The sequence below is a fragment of the Xiphias gladius genome, chromosome 8 (assembly GCF_016859285.1).
Source record: "Xiphias gladius isolate SHS-SW01 ecotype Sanya breed wild chromosome 8, ASM1685928v1, whole genome shotgun sequence".
Taxonomy (NCBI): domain Eukaryota; kingdom Metazoa; phylum Chordata; class Actinopteri; order Istiophoriformes; family Xiphiidae; genus Xiphias; species Xiphias gladius.
In genome coordinates, this window is record NC_053407.1 from 13,760,132 (window position 1) to 13,777,556 (window position 17,425).

At 42.1% G+C, this 17,425-nt stretch overlaps 1 protein-coding gene across 2 annotated transcripts in view; it reads left to right on the top strand.

The window, feature by feature from the left end:
* The window catches only part of polr3b (polymerase (RNA) III (DNA directed) polypeptide B), a 26,209-nt gene extending 9,351 nt beyond the window's left edge, over positions 1 to 16,858 (top strand). The window contains exons 12-28 of one of the 2 annotated variants that reach the window (XM_040134013.1): positions 55 to 189; positions 1,429 to 1,590; positions 2,415 to 2,615; positions 3,805 to 3,967; positions 5,350 to 5,503; positions 5,851 to 5,925; positions 6,108 to 6,206; positions 6,343 to 6,470; positions 7,722 to 7,931; positions 8,060 to 8,218; positions 9,332 to 9,449; positions 9,640 to 9,782; positions 12,173 to 12,276; positions 13,403 to 13,569; positions 14,503 to 14,616; positions 16,024 to 16,197; positions 16,462 to 16,858. In XM_040134013.1, coding sequence (XP_039989947.1) covers positions 55 to 189; positions 1,429 to 1,590; positions 2,415 to 2,615; positions 3,805 to 3,967; positions 5,350 to 5,503; positions 5,851 to 5,925; positions 6,108 to 6,206; positions 6,343 to 6,470; positions 7,722 to 7,931; positions 8,060 to 8,218; positions 9,332 to 9,449; positions 9,640 to 9,782; positions 12,173 to 12,276; positions 13,403 to 13,569; positions 14,503 to 14,616; positions 16,024 to 16,197; positions 16,462 to 16,591 — 2,436 coding nt within the window. In that variant the 3' untranslated portion in view covers positions 16,592 to 16,858. The remainder of the gene's footprint in view (positions 1 to 54; positions 190 to 1,428; positions 1,591 to 2,414; positions 2,616 to 3,804; positions 3,968 to 5,349; positions 5,504 to 5,850; positions 5,926 to 6,107; positions 6,207 to 6,342; positions 6,471 to 7,721; positions 7,932 to 8,059; positions 8,219 to 9,331; positions 9,450 to 9,639; positions 9,783 to 12,172; positions 12,277 to 13,402; positions 13,570 to 14,502; positions 14,617 to 16,023; positions 16,198 to 16,461) is intronic. The other variant, XM_040134014.1, reaches the window with a different exon arrangement.
* The last annotated feature ends 567 nt before the right edge of the window (positions 16,859 to 17,425 follow it).

The window sequence follows — 17,425 nt, forward strand, 5'->3', positions numbered from 1 at the left end:
TGATTATACTCAGTGTGTTCAACAAAGTATAACCATTTTGTATTTTGTCTGCAGGTCAAAGAGTTTAACTTTCGGGCTAAGTGTATTTATCTGGCTGTGATGGTGAGGAGGGTGATCCTGGCCCAGGGGGACAACAAGGTGGACGACAGAGATTACTATGGCAACAAACGTCTTGAGTTGGCTGGACAGGTAAGCCTCTGTCCACCTGTACTCCATGTGGTCTCATTTACACTTTGTACAATACCTAATTTAATCCTCCATTCAGTCAGTCTTTTTATATTTCACATTACGACACAAAAACATCAGGCCCGTTAAGTTCAGTTTATTTGTTAATTTGTCAACTGTTAAACAGGAAATTGCAGAGTTCTAACATAAAAGAAACCCTGTTCAACTCGATGTTTATTCTTTTCTGTGTAACTGAAAGGTGTTTACTACCTTTTCTTTAGTCATAGAGCCATGAGAAAACAGACCACATTTGATGCTTATTAATAATACGTGTATAAAAACGTGCCAATAACGCTCACATGCTTTAGTGCGAATGGATCACAGGAATGGACCGGAGGACAGCAGCTGCTCCAGCCCTGATCTCTCACCTGCATCTTTGTTCCTGCCTCCTTCTCTTAATAATACTCTCATTATTTTCCCTCAGCTTTGTTTTTCCCTGTTTTGTTTTCGTCCCCCCTCCCCCTGTATTTCAGTCTGGCTTTGTCAAGAGAGAGATATGCGGTGGCACCAAAATCCCGAGGATGTGGAAGCATGGGGATTTTTCAGCACCGTGACAATAGAATTGCTGCCTTGACTGGAGCGATTGAGCTAATCCGCAGGCCCGGCTCTGATAATGTAATTACTGCTGTCTTAAGGCCTTTAATTCCCCCCCCCAACCTGCTCTGTATAAGGAGCAGGAGATGGGAGGAGGGGGAACACAGAGCCCTCTTTCAATAGGGGGCTTACACACTAACAACGCCAGCAGTCTCCTCACTCTCCAATTATGGTTCCCTGACATTCAACTAATTGGCCTGGCTGCGCAACGGAAGCTTAATTTCTTTATTAATTTCAAGCAGCGCTGCCTGTTTGTTTTGATGTATGCTAATGCACAGGGCGGGTGGGGGTTATGAGAGAGGTTGCCTCCTTCGGGCCTGGCGGAGGAGGACAGGGACATGGGATGGAGGCCAGGTCAGGCTTATCAGTGAGCCGGCACACCTGGTTATTAAATCTGACTGTAAATGCACCTCAGCGCTGATTAGAGACACGAGCAGATGAAGCCTGCCAGGAGATCTGAAAGTCAGACTGTGTGAAGAAACAATGATGACTCAAACTCTGAAATGATTGTTGTTCTCCCTCCGTGTTTTGTTTGGAGACTTGACAGGTGATTAATATAAATCAAAAATGCTTTGCTTTGTAACAGTGCTCTCTCTCTGTCTTTTCTAGCTCCTGTCTCTGCTGTTTGAAGATCTGTTTAAGAAGTTTAACTCTGAACTGAAGAAAATTGCTGACCAGATCATCCCCAAGCAGAGAGCAGCTCAGTTCGATGTGGTGAAGCACATGCGGCAGGATCAGATCACCAACGGCATGGTCAATGCCATATCCACGGTGAGAGTGCACAAACCTGAGACCATAAATATAATGAAATAATTCAATAGAAAGGATGCACCTTTTTCCTGGAGGAACATGGTTCAGATTCTTCTGCCAAGAAACGTGGCTTTCCGAAGACTCTTTACACACAAGTAATTAGATAGGATTTTTTAATTTATGTAAACAATTATTAGTTACCTTTACAAACTCAGACACAAACCTAAACTTTTTTATTTAAGTTTTTTTTTTTTTTTTTTTTTTCCCCTCTTCCTTGAAAAAGGTATAGTGTGATAGAGTCAAGGATAACTTACTTAGCTGTTCACATAGCTTTCAGCCATATCCCACAGCCTTCTTCTGCTGAATGAATATTTATCTTAAGAAAATGCTCAGGAGCTGAAAAACCTTCCAGTTACTTTCATTCTTGAAAACACTCAGTATCTGCTGCTGAGAGCAGAGGTATGTCAGGTGAACATTGCCTCTTCAAAATATATTATTATTGCTGTTTGATGGTTTCTTTCCCAATACACAGTGCAGACTGAAAGTAAGTGATTTGTGTTAAAACAGCATAAAGATTTCAAAACTAAAATCCAGTTTCCATTCATAAAAAAAAAAAAAAAACATGTCAGAATTTAAACAGGCATCATCTAAGTTGAGACCTGCATGCATATCTCTCAAATCAGAAAGCTTTGAAAGCACCAGCACACTCCTTATAAGCCTAATTAATTTAATAGTCCTACATTTTGGCATTCATTTCTAGTTTTTGCTCATGAATAGGCAGGTTAATAAAGAATAGTAAATACCGATGTTGGAATTTTTCTTTTCTTGCTTTTTTCTGTCCACAGGGCAACTGGTCTCTGAAGAGATTCAAGATGGACCGTCAGGGTGTCACCCAGGTCCTGTCTCGTCTCTCCTTCATATCGGCTCTTGGCATGATGACCCGGATCTCCTCCCAGTTTGAGAAGACCAGGAAGGTCAGCGGGCCGCGCTCCCTGCAGCCATCACAGTGGGGCATGCTGTGTCCGTCTGACACCCCTGAGGGAGAGGTGAGTGAGCTGCAGCAGCCACACCTGACCTGTTCCTCCTGACCCGGTGAGGTGGTTACACTTAAGGCCCTTTACACTGTTCGATTTGAGGCTGTCTGAGATGTAAGTTGACAGTTGTGGGAGAAAAGTGCTAAAACCTTTGGTCTTCACTCCAAAACAGTGGTCCTAGATCACACTTTGAGACTCATCCACCACCGACTGACGTAGAGCTTTGGAGACCAAAGACATGCTTTGGCAAAATTCAGACAGTGTCATAAACGTGGGATCCAATTCAAATTGTTAGAATATTACATGTTAAAAAAATAAAAATAACTAAATAAAAAGAGTATAACCAATTATAGGCCACCTTTGCTTACCTACAATTGGTTTGATGTCAAATTATGGGTCAAAAGTGACCTAATTGGTTTGATGAAAACTTATTTTACTACATAGTGTTTAATTTCAGTGAATGTTATTCAACAAGATAGTGTTATCTTCAAACTAGAAATGACTGAAAACTTTTTTTCCTCACACACGCTCTTTTTTGAGGCACTTCACCTCTTTGCTGAATGACAAGTTTTGGATTAGACATGTTGGATTAGAATCTGGTTTTATAACCCATCAGATAAAAATCAGTCAGTGTTAAAGCATGAGGGTGTGTAAATGCAGCACACCTGTGCATGTGCACATGTGAAATTAAAGCCGCATTTTCTAGTACAAAATAAAAACACTACTTTATCCGTAGCCTGGTTCCAGACTACTTTTAGAAAGAGAGAGAAATCGAAGGAAGAAAAGGAGACTGAGTTTAGGAAGCAAATACAGTGCTTAAATTTGTAGCACCAAGTTGTTGGCCTTCAATAAAATCCATTGAACTTTCACAGTTGAGAACATTTGATATGGTTTTTTTTTTTATTATTTAACCCCTGTGATGCTTAGATACTAAGAGCTACCAATAAACAGGAAATAGTTTCTTCAGGTTTTCTTTTACTTACCAGACCTGAGCCAAATGTTGCTTGTTGTAAAAACTCAGAGGACAGCCACTTGAAAATGTCATTAGATGTCCATTATAAATATTGTTGCAGATTGATTTGGTGCGGTCACCAAAGCTTGTGGTGTAGTATTCTTGCGTCGTGTGCAGTGTTATTCAGAGGAAACACCTAATCTTTTAAACCACCTGTACGTGGTTTCTGTGATTGTTCCGGTTCTGTAGGCCTGTGGTCTGGTGAAGAACTTGGCTCTGATGACCCACATTACTACCGACATGGAGGACGGTCCAATTGTCAAACTGGCCTTCAACCTCGGGGTAGAAGACGTCAACCTGCTCTGTGGAGAGGAGCTCTCCTACCCGAGCGTCTTCCTCGTGTTCCTCAATGGTACTCCTCCTTTGCACCAGTAGAGCCTAATAGATAAATAAATAAATAAAAACCAAAAAGAATTAACATTGGGGATGCTTTTACTTTAGATCACTTGAGAAGAAAGTTTAATCCTCCCTGTTTTGAATGCATTGCTTATGAACATGAAGGGAAAAATGTTCTGTTTAGTTTACAGAAGGTAATTTTGTATTTTGCCAGAAGGCTGATAAGTCATTAATTTCATGGCCGCAGTAGGTATTATTCATGAGTCAGAACTTGGCCCCTTAATTACTGTATATGTTTGTCTCGCCACTGATAACTGTCAAATTATATTAGCTGCCATACCATTTAATTAGTTGGTACCAGCAGGCGTCAAAGCCCTTCTGAGAGTGTTTCCCTGCAAATGTGCCCTCACACAGAGGCAGAGCACAGTGTCTCCTCTGTTCTCCAGTCATTTTCTGTCAGACTTGATATGGACAAACCCCCTGCAAGCTGTTTGAGCTCTGCTTTTCACCAGCCGTGGAGGTTCTCAGTACTCTTACTGTATATGCATGCTGTTTCAATCTTTGTATCGGCTTAAAATTTGTGGATGTGAGTCTTTTAGTCAGAACTTAACCCAAACGTCGGATCTACTCACTGTTAATACTCCCGAATTACCTGCAGCTTTTTGACCCGTCATGGATCGTTATTTCGAGTAGAGCTGAAACAATTAGTCAGCTGACTAGAAAATTAATCAGCGGCAGTTTTGATTGTTGATTAATCTTTTGAATCTTTTTCAAGTAAAAATGCCAAACTGTTTCCAGCTTCGCAAATATCAAATGCTATTCTTTGTCTAACATGAAAGTAAACGCCATAAATTTGAATTTGAGACTGTTGGTCGAATAAAACAAGAAATTTGAAGATGTCAGATTGGGCTCTGGGAAATTGTGATGGGCATTTTTCACTTTTCTCAAGATGATTAATTGAGAAAATAATGGACAGTGTATTTGGTTGTGAAAATAATCACTTGTTGCAACTGTACTTTAGACACAAACTAGGAAAAACAAGCAGGAAACAAATAGATCTGACAGTTATTACCTTGAACTCTCTCAGAATGCTGGTGTCCGTACTTCCAGTGACTCTGCTTAGTTAGACGGATCAACCTTCTCTTCTAACTCCTGAGAAGAAAGCAAACAAACATGTTTCGCAAAATGTTGGATTATTCCTTTAAAGCTTAATTATTTTAAAGACTCTTAACCCTGTACAGCACTGACTCACATGCAGGTTACAAAATATATCTCAGCGTAACAGTGTTCTTTCAAAGGTGATAGTTGGTGACAGTGTTTTAGTGTTCCTGTAGTTTTGTAAATATGTGCATTGACTCTGTATTTATACCTGTCCAACCGGCTGTATTACTTCCACAGGTAACATTCTGGGTGTAATTAGAGACCATCATAAGCTGGTCAACACCTTCAGACTGATGCGTAGGGCAGGTTTCATCAACGAATTTGTGTCCATCTCCACCAACTTGACCGATCGCTGCGTCTACATCTCGTCAGACGGAGGACGCCTTTGCAGGTGGGGAAGACGTTAGACCTCCAAATGTATACTTAAAGCATTAAAAAGCATAACAATGAATGTTATTGATATGCAATAAGTAGAACACCCTCTGTAATGGATAGGTAATACAACCAGGTCTTTGTACAGTGCATTATTCAAGTTTTCTTGAATAATTGTCTTGCTTGTCTTTTTCTAGGAATTTAAATTTGCTTTTTCTTTTTTGGATCGGAATTGCAAAATTCAGTAAACCTTAACACTTGTTTACCCCATGTTACCATCATGTTTTTGATAACGAAAAGGTGAAAGTAGACTCATTATAGGGGTTTGACGTTGTTCGGTTTTTCTGTGTTGTTGTTCCCCTTCAGGCCGTACATCATAGTGAAGAAGGGACAGCCGACGGTGAAAAACAAACACATCGAAGATCTGTCGCAGGGCTACAGGTGAGGCTGGGAGTCAGGAGAACTACTTGCTGGGAGATTTTTTAAGAGCATATATTTGTTTGCAGATAATCGTGTACATTAAAAGAGCACATTGTCTGCTTTATTTTTTTTTTTTTAATACAACTTTTTATACAACTCATCTCGTTCTTATCATTTCTGAAACCCACTTTTCTTGACTCCAGAACCTTTGAGGATTTCCTGCACGAGGGCCTGGTGGAGTACCTGGATGTCAACGAGGAGAATGACTGTCAGATCGCCCTTTATGAACACATGATTAACAAGTGAGCGGCGCATGATTCTGTTGACATGAAAAAAAACTGGAAAAAGATCCCTCTGGTTCGTTTATGTCGATCAAGGCTGTGCTTATTTCCTCTTTAATTTGTTTATTAATAAATTTATTTATTTATATTTCTGCAGAGACACGACACACTTGGAGATCGAGCCCTTCACGCTGCTCGGGGTGTGTGCCGGCCTCATTCCCTACCCCCACCACAACCAGTCACCCAGGAACACATACCAGTGCGCTATGGGCAAGCAGGCCATGGGTAAGACTCAGCTGAGCAGGTAGTTTCAGTCAGCAAGCGGGTCATTAACGCGTGAAGATCTCAAATCCCTTCTCAAACATCCTCCACACAGCTGCAGTGTTTACTTCTGTGCCTCCACACACACACACACACACACACACACACACAAAAACACAGACACTTACAGTAATTTAATCTTACATGAACACTATTCTTAAGCCTCCTTAATCTGCTGGTTCAGAGTTTAGAGTTTTATTTGCAGAAGTTAAAATCATCCAGAAGGACATTAAAATAACAAAGAACATAGATACAAGAAGCTTGCTGGTTCGTCTCCCCCAAAACTCTACTCCTGCTCTACCTCTTGTCAGAATACATTTGTATATGTGATTGAGTGTTTTCCTTATGTGTGTGTGTGTGTGTGTGTGTGTGTGTGTGTGTGTGTGTGTGTGTGTGTGTGTGTGTGTGTGTGTGTGTGTGTGTGTGTGTGTGTGTGTGTGTGTGTGTGGGTCAGTGTGTGTGTGTGTGGGTCAGTGTGTGTACGCGTTTGGACATCAAACATGGGACGCTTGCGTAGGCTCTCTATTGTGCTGTGTGTGCGGAGGCCCTTTCCCTGCCAGTCACCCAGAGTGTCATTAGCAATTCATTGTGTCTGCTCTGGCTATGCACAGGGGGTCAGTGTGCTCAGCTGCGAAAGACCACTGAGTGCACACCGGCAGCTCCTTGGTAACCAAAACTTCCCCAAACGGCCTTGCTAAAATTCGTAAGAACCTCTGTCACCCCCAACCCACTACTTTACCTCTGTCCATCCCTTCCTCCCCTCCCCCCATCTTTACAAAAACACAGACTGGAACTATATTTGGCACAATATCCTCTGCCTTGTCTGTTTTGTGTGGACAACCCTATACATGTGCAAATCTGGTTGTGTGGCCCTGGCCTATTATCACAGACTCTGTGCTTGTAGCCTGATTGTGAAGTAATAGCATCTGACAAATGTCAAGACTTCCAGGGAGGCCAGGCTTTATGCCATAACTCGCCCCGTTCCTCCACTGCGCTGCTCTGAGATAGTGCTAACCAGGCCCAGCCCCGACCCTACTGAAGGATCAAACACCTCTAATAATTGATCTATAGACAGCTAGACATTTAACATGTGCATTGAAACAGTGAAAATTTTAATATAATGACATTTCTGAAAGTAAGTAAGACAGACAGAAAACTTCTTTCCAAATTTTGCTGTTATCATATTCACCGACTCCCCATGTTTCCTCTCTCCAGGCACTATTGGTTACAACCAGAGGAACCGCATCGACACCCTGATGTACCTACTGGCGTATCCCCAGAGGCCCATGGTCAAGACAAAAACCATTGAGCTGATTGACTTTGAGAAGCTGCCTGCCGGTCAGAACGCCACCGTGGCCGTAATGAGCTACAGCGGCTACGACATAGAGGATGCTCTGGTCCTCAACAAAGCCTCACTTGACAGAGGTGAGACCTGCCTGGAAATGACACGGAGCAGTTTTCACGAAAGGCTTCTATTATAACTTATTTGATTATTACTAACAGGTTCAGGCAGCGGAAATTTAGAAAGTCTAACGTGTATCTTGTCTCTACAGGATTTGGCCGGTGCCTCGTCTATAAAAACGCCAAGTGTACACTGCGGCGTTACACCAACCAGACCTTTGACAAGGTAATGGGGCCCATGCTGGATGCTGCCACACGAAAGCCCATCTGGAGGCACAGCATCCTGGATGCTGACGGCATCTGCTCCCCCGGTGAGTACCAGCAGGACCAGCGGAGACCCAGCGTGCTTTGCTGCTCCTCACAAGTTTCTAGTGCTCCAGTAAATGTGATTGACTATATCATTAATATCATTAAACTTTATTTTGAGGGCTCATTTAATGTGCAGTGTTTCACTGCTTGTCAGTTTATTTTGCCTTTTTACTGTGTTTCACCTAATGAGCAGTTTCTAGATCTTTACTTAGTAAATATGATGTAACGGCTGTTGAACTGTGTTGAGAGTGGTACATAATAACAAAGTGGTCTGTTTGTAAAATCTCTCAGTCAGGTACTGACTAACTGAGCATTACAACATAAGCAGAGTATCCAGCTTTTTTTTTTTTTTTTATCACAGCTTCATTTTGTTTTGACATACACATACCACGACCCAATAAAAGACACGGTTCACGGTACAGTTAATTAATTAAACTTAATAAGCACACTATGTGTGCTTGCTTACATTTGATTGTTTCATCCGCAGACACTGACTGCTTTCGACAGCGTGGCATTCAAAATTTCTTCAAAACAAAAATGCACTCAATAGTTAAGTTGGATAAATGGTAATTTAGTACAAGTTTGGAAGACACAGTATCCAGAAGAAGTCCTTTTATACATGTTGGATAGGTGGATAGATACACTGGTCAAAATAAAGGTGAAGTTTTAATTGAAATAAAAGATCAATAAACAGGCCACAAAGAACAAAAATATTGGATTTACAGGTAACACTCACCTTCTTGTGGGTGGAAAACCAGCTGTGGGAGTTGAATTGAAAGGAGGTGAAGGTGAAAGGAGAGTTTATTGTTGGTGTATATCAGTCCCCATGTTGATTTAGAGCTTGATCCCTATTTCAGAGTGATACTGTTGATTTATTTTAGTTGTGGGACGTAGCAGGAAATTGCTGACCCAGCCTTAACAGCTCCCCTACAAGAGCACATAATGGGCCTTGGTTCATGTGAGCAGGCCATGCTAACGTTGTATTTTAATCTGTGATCTATCGTGTGTGTGTGTGTGTGTGTGTGTGTGTGTGTGTGTGTGTGTGTGTGTGTGTGTGTGTGTGTGTGTGTGTGTGTGTGTGTGTGTGTGTGTGTGTGTGTGTGTGTGTGCCACAGGTGAGAGAGTGGAGAACAAGCAGGTGTTGGTGAACAAGTCCATGCCAACTGTCACCCAGACACCACTGGAGGGCAGTACCCAGCCAGGCCAGCCCCAGTACAGGGACGTGCCCATCAGGTGAGTGCAACCACCACACCCACCCATCCCTGTATGTTCACTGTGACCTCAACTTGTGTCACCTCACTGTGGACCCACCTGTTCAGTTACTGTGGAATGTATGTGGAAACAAGGCACAAATTTGATGTGTTGTAAATCCTGCTGTGGAAAATATAAAAAACAATTTTGGCTATTCTCTTTTTGTTTGCAGCTATAAGGGCTCAACAGATTCGTACATCGAGAAGGTCATGATCTCGTCTAACGCCGAAGATGCTTTCCTCATCAAGATCCTCCTGAGGCAGACCCGGAGACCAGAGATAGGAGACAAATTCAGCAGTCGTCACGGACAGAAAGGTGCCAACCTCAGCACTGTCACACCGTCTTCTCTCTGAAACAAAGGAAGCATTTTGAGCTCAAATGTGAATGTGCACAATACAGAAAATTGCACTAATATTCATTAATATTCACTTCAAGGCAAAATTTTAACTTGTTGTGAAACATTGTAAATGACTGGCCAAAAAAAAGAAAATCTTTGTTTGTCTCTGTGTCGGAGCATTTGTTGAGTCAAGTCCCAGTGGCTGTTGCTCTGTCACTGCCCCCCTGTCCTCATCTTTCAAGAGCTCTTTTCAATTAATTGGCTCTTTGTCCTGTGCCAGACTATGCAAATTTATTACACCCCAGCAGTATTCTGCTGCTACTAGGGAAAAGTGTTTACAACCTCCATTGTTTTGCAGAACCTCCCCTATAGAGGGTTTGTATGATGTTTTAATCAAAAAGCTAACTGGCGCCATGCATAATTTACTCTCTTCATTAACGCGGTGGCCACTGGGCGGTCAGCTCGGGATGGGACAATGTCTTCTGTCTCAGATAGTGACGAAGAGAGAGGGGTCGCCAGGGGGTTAGCTGGAGGAGATCTGGATGGAAAGCCCCAGATGTGCAACTGATGTATGGCTAGTTTCTAATCAGTGTTCTGTGAAGTCACGTTAAGGTGTTCACAGCTACTTTAGAGAGTAGAACAGCTTGTAAAACCTGCATTTTTGCTCCAGTGGGGTTTTTGTATGTCGAAATAACCACATTTTCTTGCTTGACAAATATTTTTTAATAGAATCCTAAACAGAATCCTAAATTGAGGTTTTATTATTTAATTAGTAGTGAATTTGGCTGCAGCGATAGATCCCCCAGCTACTCATGACTACTCCTGGTCAGTAGAGCAGAATAAGTTAATTATTTACCGGTCACACACAAACACGCACACACACACACACAGCTGTGGAGGTGGGGGAGGAGGTGAAGAGGTTGTCAGTAGTAGGGGCCCATTGTGCGAGCTGCCAGCGTGGAGCTGTATGAGCTGTGATGGAGGGCTCTGGACTCTTGCTGTTGTCTTGCCTTTCTCCGCTGATTTCATGCCTCTTTTATCATTCACTTTCACACAAAACAAACAACACCGAGGATGTCTGCTATGGGAACTACTGTCTCTCTCTCTGTCTCTCTCTCTCTCATCTCCCTCTCTCTCTCTCTCTCTCTCTCTCTCTCTCTCTCTCTCTCTCTCTCTCTCTCTCTCTCTCTCTCTGTTCACCTTCTCCACCATTTCCACTTTCTTTCCTCCTCTTTTCTTTCCTCTTTCGTCCCACTTTAACCCTGATTTTCAAACTTTTTTGTTGACTTCCTTTTCTTTCTTTTTACTTTCCCTTTCGCCTTCTCCCCTGGCCCTCCCACACTCGCCTTTTCTCTTTTCTTTTCGCCTACTTCCTGCTGTTGGATGACTTTCCAGTAAATCGTTGCACTTGTTCCCGGTCAACATCCTGTTACGGCATCGTGTAAGGCATCAGCAGTCTGCTGTGCCGCTGACTGTTCAGCTAATAGTGAATTTTTCCCACGTGCTCGGTTTCAATTTCACCTCTCCAGTTGATACCCTCCTCTTCCTCTGAGTTGAACTGAAAGTCGTGGATGTGTAATCCTGGTCTCCCCGTCAAACTAAGCACCTTCCTCCACTTCCTGCTCTCCTTCTCTTCTCTCCTCTTTCTCTTTTTTTCATTTGCAAATGGGCCTACAATCTGTTTACCCTGGCCAGGGAAGAGTGCTTCGGCCCCTCTGCAAACATTTGCACTGACACTTAAACTCCTGGCTACCAGGGCGCTTGTCCCCCACGTCATGTGAATCTAAAGAGGACCCTGTCTATCCACGGGAGTATGGAAATGTCATGCTCAGCCAGAGGTCCACACCAAGCTTCCAGCAGCAATACACACAACAAAAAAGTTTTGCTATTTTTCAGTCAGAACTTTGTGGTCAGTTAGGTTAGTGGGTAAACCTGGTTTGAACTATTTACTTAAAATCTGAGCTTTAGATGCGGCTAACATTTTTTTCTTTACCTTAATCTCGTGATTACTTTTTCGATTCATTTTTCTATCTGTGAAGTGTAATGGAAAATGGACAGCACATCTGAAACTGAGAACATCAAATCCTCACATTAGAAGCTGAAAGCAGGATATGTTTGGTATTTTTCTACTTAATTGATTAAATAATAAAATTATTGTTTAATTTTCTGTTAATTGATTGATTACTCAATGGATTAGTTTTTGCAACATTAATAGAGCATAAATCAATGAAAATTGCTCCCTTGCTCGTTTCTTCTGCAATATCTGTGGAAGTACAATTATACAGCTGTGTGTACAGATGTGTGCATTAAATTCAATATGTTTTTTTTTGTTTCTGTGTGTGTTTGCGTGCGTGTGTTTTTGTTTCAGGTGTTTGTGGACTCATCGTCCCACAGGAGGACATGCCGTTCTGTGACTCGGGCATCTGTCCAGATATTATCATGAACCCTCACGGATATCCCTCCAGAATGACGGTACGACTCTTCACAATTGTGGAAAAATAATCAACTGTTTTTGCTATAAAATGCTATAAAATACTATAAAATGCCTATCAAAACCTCTTGGAGCCTTGTTTTGTCCGACCAACAGTTCAAAAACCAAATACATCCAATATACTGTCATATAAGAAAGAGAAAATCAGTAAATTGTCACATTTGAGCAGCTGTCAAGGTTTGGCCTTTTTGCTTAAAAAGTGACTCAAACGATTAATCGATTATTAAAGTAATTGCTGATTAATTTTCGGTCAGTCAATGCATCATCTAATCAATTCAGATGTGATGTTCTGCGATATTAATGTGGGAGCTTGAATCAACTTTTGTTTTCGTGTAAAGGTGGTAATTTGACACCTAATCCAGAACCTGCAAACAGTTGTTTGTGACTTTTGGCTGCGAGCTCAGTCTGAATCACCTCAGTCTCTGTGTTGACCGTCGCTCTTCATAAGTTTGTGTCTGCTCTTCTGAGACAAAACCCTTATTATCCCGGCTCCTCTCCTCTCTGGGTTATCAATGGCTTCCAGAGCACACGTCCATTGACGCCGCTAAGCAGCAATCTCACTGTTCACAAACAGATATTTGTTGCTGCAGAGACGGCTGCCAGCAAAGCCGCCTCCTGTAGCAGTGTGTGGAAGTTTTATCAAACATGCACAGTACATCTGAACTGCAGGATGATGCGGAATGTGAATGACATGAAACTTGGCCCTGTGTCTGCCTGCTTTTTGTCTCTTACACTGTAAAAACTTGAATGATCTTTACTGCTGAAGTTGTCAGTGCCAGTGTGTTTGCAAGCCGTGGTTGTCATGGAAAAGACTCAGAAATGTTTGGCTCGGGAGGAAGTTTCCGTGGCCTGAGAGTGAAATGAGAGTAGGTGTTTCCTTTTATGTGATGGGGTCAGGGGTCCTCTGGATGCGACCTCAGTGGAATTGTTGAAATCAGTCATCCTTAGACTGCTGGTCCCACCCTGAGGGATACATGTGTAATTTAATCTGACCAATAATATCACCATTTGCTGCCAGGAGACGATGTAAATCACAAAAGATGTATGTTATGAACAGAGCCGTTGTTTTCGTTCTGGACTTGTTCTGAGTGTTTCTGATCCTGTCAGGTGGGAAAGTTGATCGAACTGCTGGCTGGGAAGGCGGGTGTCCTAGATGGACGGTTTCACTATGGTACGGCCTTCGGAGGCAGCAAGGTTAAGGATGTGTGTGAGGATCTCATCCGTTATGGATACAACTACCAGGGCAAGGACTACGTCACCTCAGGAATCACTGGGTAATAGGATCATTTTTTTATCTCATTAAACACAATTCACAAACATGTCACATTACTTCTCGACATTTCCAAGCCCTTTCTTTTTTTTTTTTTTTTAGGTTGGGTTGTTTTTCTCTGGCTATTTCAACTTTGTATTTATTTCAGTACATTATGAAAAGCAGCTTGTGCAGATATGAAACTTGTGATTTAAAAAAAAAAAAAAAAAAAAAATCATCATATCCAACTTGTTAAACCCTTTTCCCATGATTTAATGGTTATGCCACTGTGAACAGAGACTGTTTTGATCACACTTCTTCACTGATGTCTTCAAGGACATCTGGATATCAACCTTTTGTCACCCTGGCCAGAGGCATTATGTTTCCAGGTTGTCCGTCCGTTTGTCCCGTTCTCGTGAACGCGATATCTCAGTAACTCCTTGAGGTTATTTTCTTAAACTCTGGCACAAATGTTCACTTCGACTCAAAGATGAACTGATTAGATTTGGGTGGTCAGCTTATGAGCTCGTTTGATTTGGAGGACTACAATTCCAGCCCTACTGCTGTTTTTTTTTCTGTCTGACTTTCCAACAACACATCTTAAGAAAGATTCTTGGTAGCGAACTGTTAAATGTAGGATGTCTGAGCTTCCCTGAGAAACATGAATGCACCATCGTCATGATGTCTTCAGCATCAAGTGTTTTTAAAGCGGCCCCTGCTCTCACTTGCACTACCACAAGACAATAACACAGCTGTGATTAAGAGATGACTCCTTCAGTCTGTTTAAAAATTTCAGAAGATGTAACCACCAAAACATTTGGTATTTTTATTTTATAAATGACAGATTTTTATGTTACTGAATTGTATCCTAACAGAGATATTCTGTATTGTAGTGTTGACAAGATATTTATGGATGCTTTAGCTTGGTATGTATGTTTGACTGCTGTATTTTCCTCAGAGAACCACTGGAGGCTTTCATCTACTTTGGACCGGTGTATTATCAGAAACTGAAGCACATGGTCCTTGACAAAATGCACGCCAGAGCCCGAGGCCCCAGAGCTGTTCTCACCAGGTAAAATCAAGGATTTTAGGATTGTACTTGCATTTAAAAAAAAAAAAAAAAAAAAGATAACATTGAACTAGTGGAAATAAACCTACAGACGGGTGATGTGAAAAACCTGAATAAATGAGTGGAGAAACATAACAAATGCAGGTGCTCCACACAGGTACACTGCATGGTACAATTAAGTAATTAACATCCAATCATGCTCTGTGGCATGTAAAAAAATGCTGAGCAGGCCCATTTGATTCTGGTTTTGTTTCAAGGTGACAAGAGGAAAAGACCTAAGTGGGTTCATTTTTTGGGGTACAAATGGCAGGAGCTTCAGTCACAAAGACAAAGACTGCTCAACTGGCTCGTGTTTCAACTGGAACAGTGACCAAGTGACATCTGCATTTAGATCTACATCAGTAAGTTGGGTAAATAGGGTCAGCAATAGTGGTCAACAACATACATTTGATGACCGTGATGCTTGTGCATTAGGGCGATATGTAAGGAAAAACAGAAGAGCTGCTCTTCCTCAGGTGACTGAGAATGTCAATGCAGGACGTGATCACTGTGTCAGCAAGAACAGTCCGTCAACAGTTACACAGAGAGGGATACTATAGTAGGGTTGCAGTGCATAAACCACTCATTACAAAGATGAATGCACATTTGAGAGTTCAATGGTGCAAAAACCACAAGTACTGGTTTACAGAGATGTGAAAAAAAAGGGATATGGTCAGATGAGTCATCCTTCACCATATTCTCGACAAGTGTGTGGCATACACCAAGAGAACGGCACAGGTCTGACTGCTTGACCCCAACAGTGAGGGGATCTGGTGGCTCTGTTATGCCGTGGGGGGCATTTTGTTGGCATGGTTTGGGTCCACTTGCCCCCTTAGAGGGAAGGGTTTCTGCTAATCAATACGAAGTTGTTCCGAGTGATCACCTTTATCCTACGATGAAACATTTCTATCCCGATGGGGTCGGTCTCATCCAGGATGACAATGCCCCCACCCATAGAGCACGAGGGGTCACTGAAAGGTTTGAGTATGAAAATGATGTGAATCATATGCTATGGTCACAGTCCCCAGATCTCCATCCAACTGAACACCTATGGGTGATTTTGGACCAGCGTGTCAGACAGCGCTCTCCACCACCCTCGTCAAAAACACCGAATGAGGGAATGTCTTTTGGAAGAATGGTGTCCATTAGTCAATGCCAAGGAGCATTGAAGCTGTTCTGGTGGCTCGTGTTGGCCCAACACCTCAATAAGACACTTTATGTTGGTTATTCCTTTCATTTGTCACCTGTCTGTATGTTTTTATAACAATACAATACAATTCAAACGGTCAGATACGGAACAGGTGGACTAGCAGACTATATTCCCCTGTTTCACCTGTCCGTGTTCCCTGGATGTGTCTGTCTCACCGACAGGCAGCCGACAGAGGGCCGCTCCAGAGACGGAGGTCTGCGCCTGGGCGAGATGGAGCGCGACTGTCTGATCGGCTACGGAGCGAGCATGTTACTGCTGGAGCGCCTCATGATCTCCAGTGACGCCTTTGAGGTAGACGTGTGCGGACAGTGTGGCCTGTTGGGATACTCTGGGTGGTAAGTTGAACGCTTCACTTGACAACTACGGATCTGAATTGCATCAGCTTATAATGCAGACCAGAAACTGTTGTGGAGCCTGGATAAATAGAGCCGGATCACAGGACTTGTTCAGTTCAGGCTGGGTTATAGACTGAATCTACAAAGCATGGAGTGGTTTTTGCCAACTGTCAGACCCGTGCAAGTCCTCAGATCTGATGAATGCACAGTCAGTAATCTTCTGGTTCGTGTCTTCCAGTCTGATTCTGAGTTTCTGCTTTCCAGGTGTCACTACTGTAAGTCATCCTGCCACGTTTCCTCCCTGCGTATCCCATATGCCTGCAAGCTGCTGTTCCAGGAGCTGCAGTCCATGAACATCATCCCCCGACTCAAACTGTCACGCTACAATGAGTGACCAGGACAGGGACAGAAACACAGTATATGCGAGTGAAAGGTTTAGAGTCAGAGATGTAATTTACAAAGTCTGAAACAGGTCGATTTGTAAAAGCTGCTTGAGCTTTGAATGAGCAGCAAGAAGATGATTTTTGTTGGTGTTCACAAACCAAATCATTGTGAAGTTTAGGGTTTATGTTTTTCCTGTTTCTCATTTATGTTGATAGTTTCTCACCATTATGCTCTTTTTATGTGTATATAATAAACAGAAAAAGATTATATCAAATCAGTTGCCGTGTCTTGTACAATTTGATTTCTTTTAACTAAGCATTTCCTGTTAAATGACAAATATTGAAATATGTACTTAGTTAAAAAGCTCTCAAATCTACATACAACCAGTCCATGAAAAGTCTCTTTTCTCTTTTGTTTCTTACAAAGATAGAAATGCTTTAGCGCAAGAAAGTCATGGACTTTATTCTTTATAAGTCTGCTGAAAGATTTTCTAAGCAAAAACAAGTATTTCAGATTGTTAAATGTGTTTTGTAAATCCTCAGGTAGCTTGTGGTTTTCAAATCAGAGCCCTGAAACTTTCCTACTTTCCTCACAGCTGTTGTATCTTGTTTTAATTTTATCAAAATTACTTGATTGTCTGGGCGTCCAGTTGACAGCCCTGGATTGATTCTAGCCAAGGATATTTGTCGCATGTGATACCCCCAAATCACCAAAACTCCAAAATCTGTGGTCTGACACTTCCATACCCAATATAACAAGTTATTTTGTTATAAATCCAACCCCAGAAAACTAAGAAAGAACAAACATGGATTTCATTAAAATAATAAGGTGAATTGCACAGTTC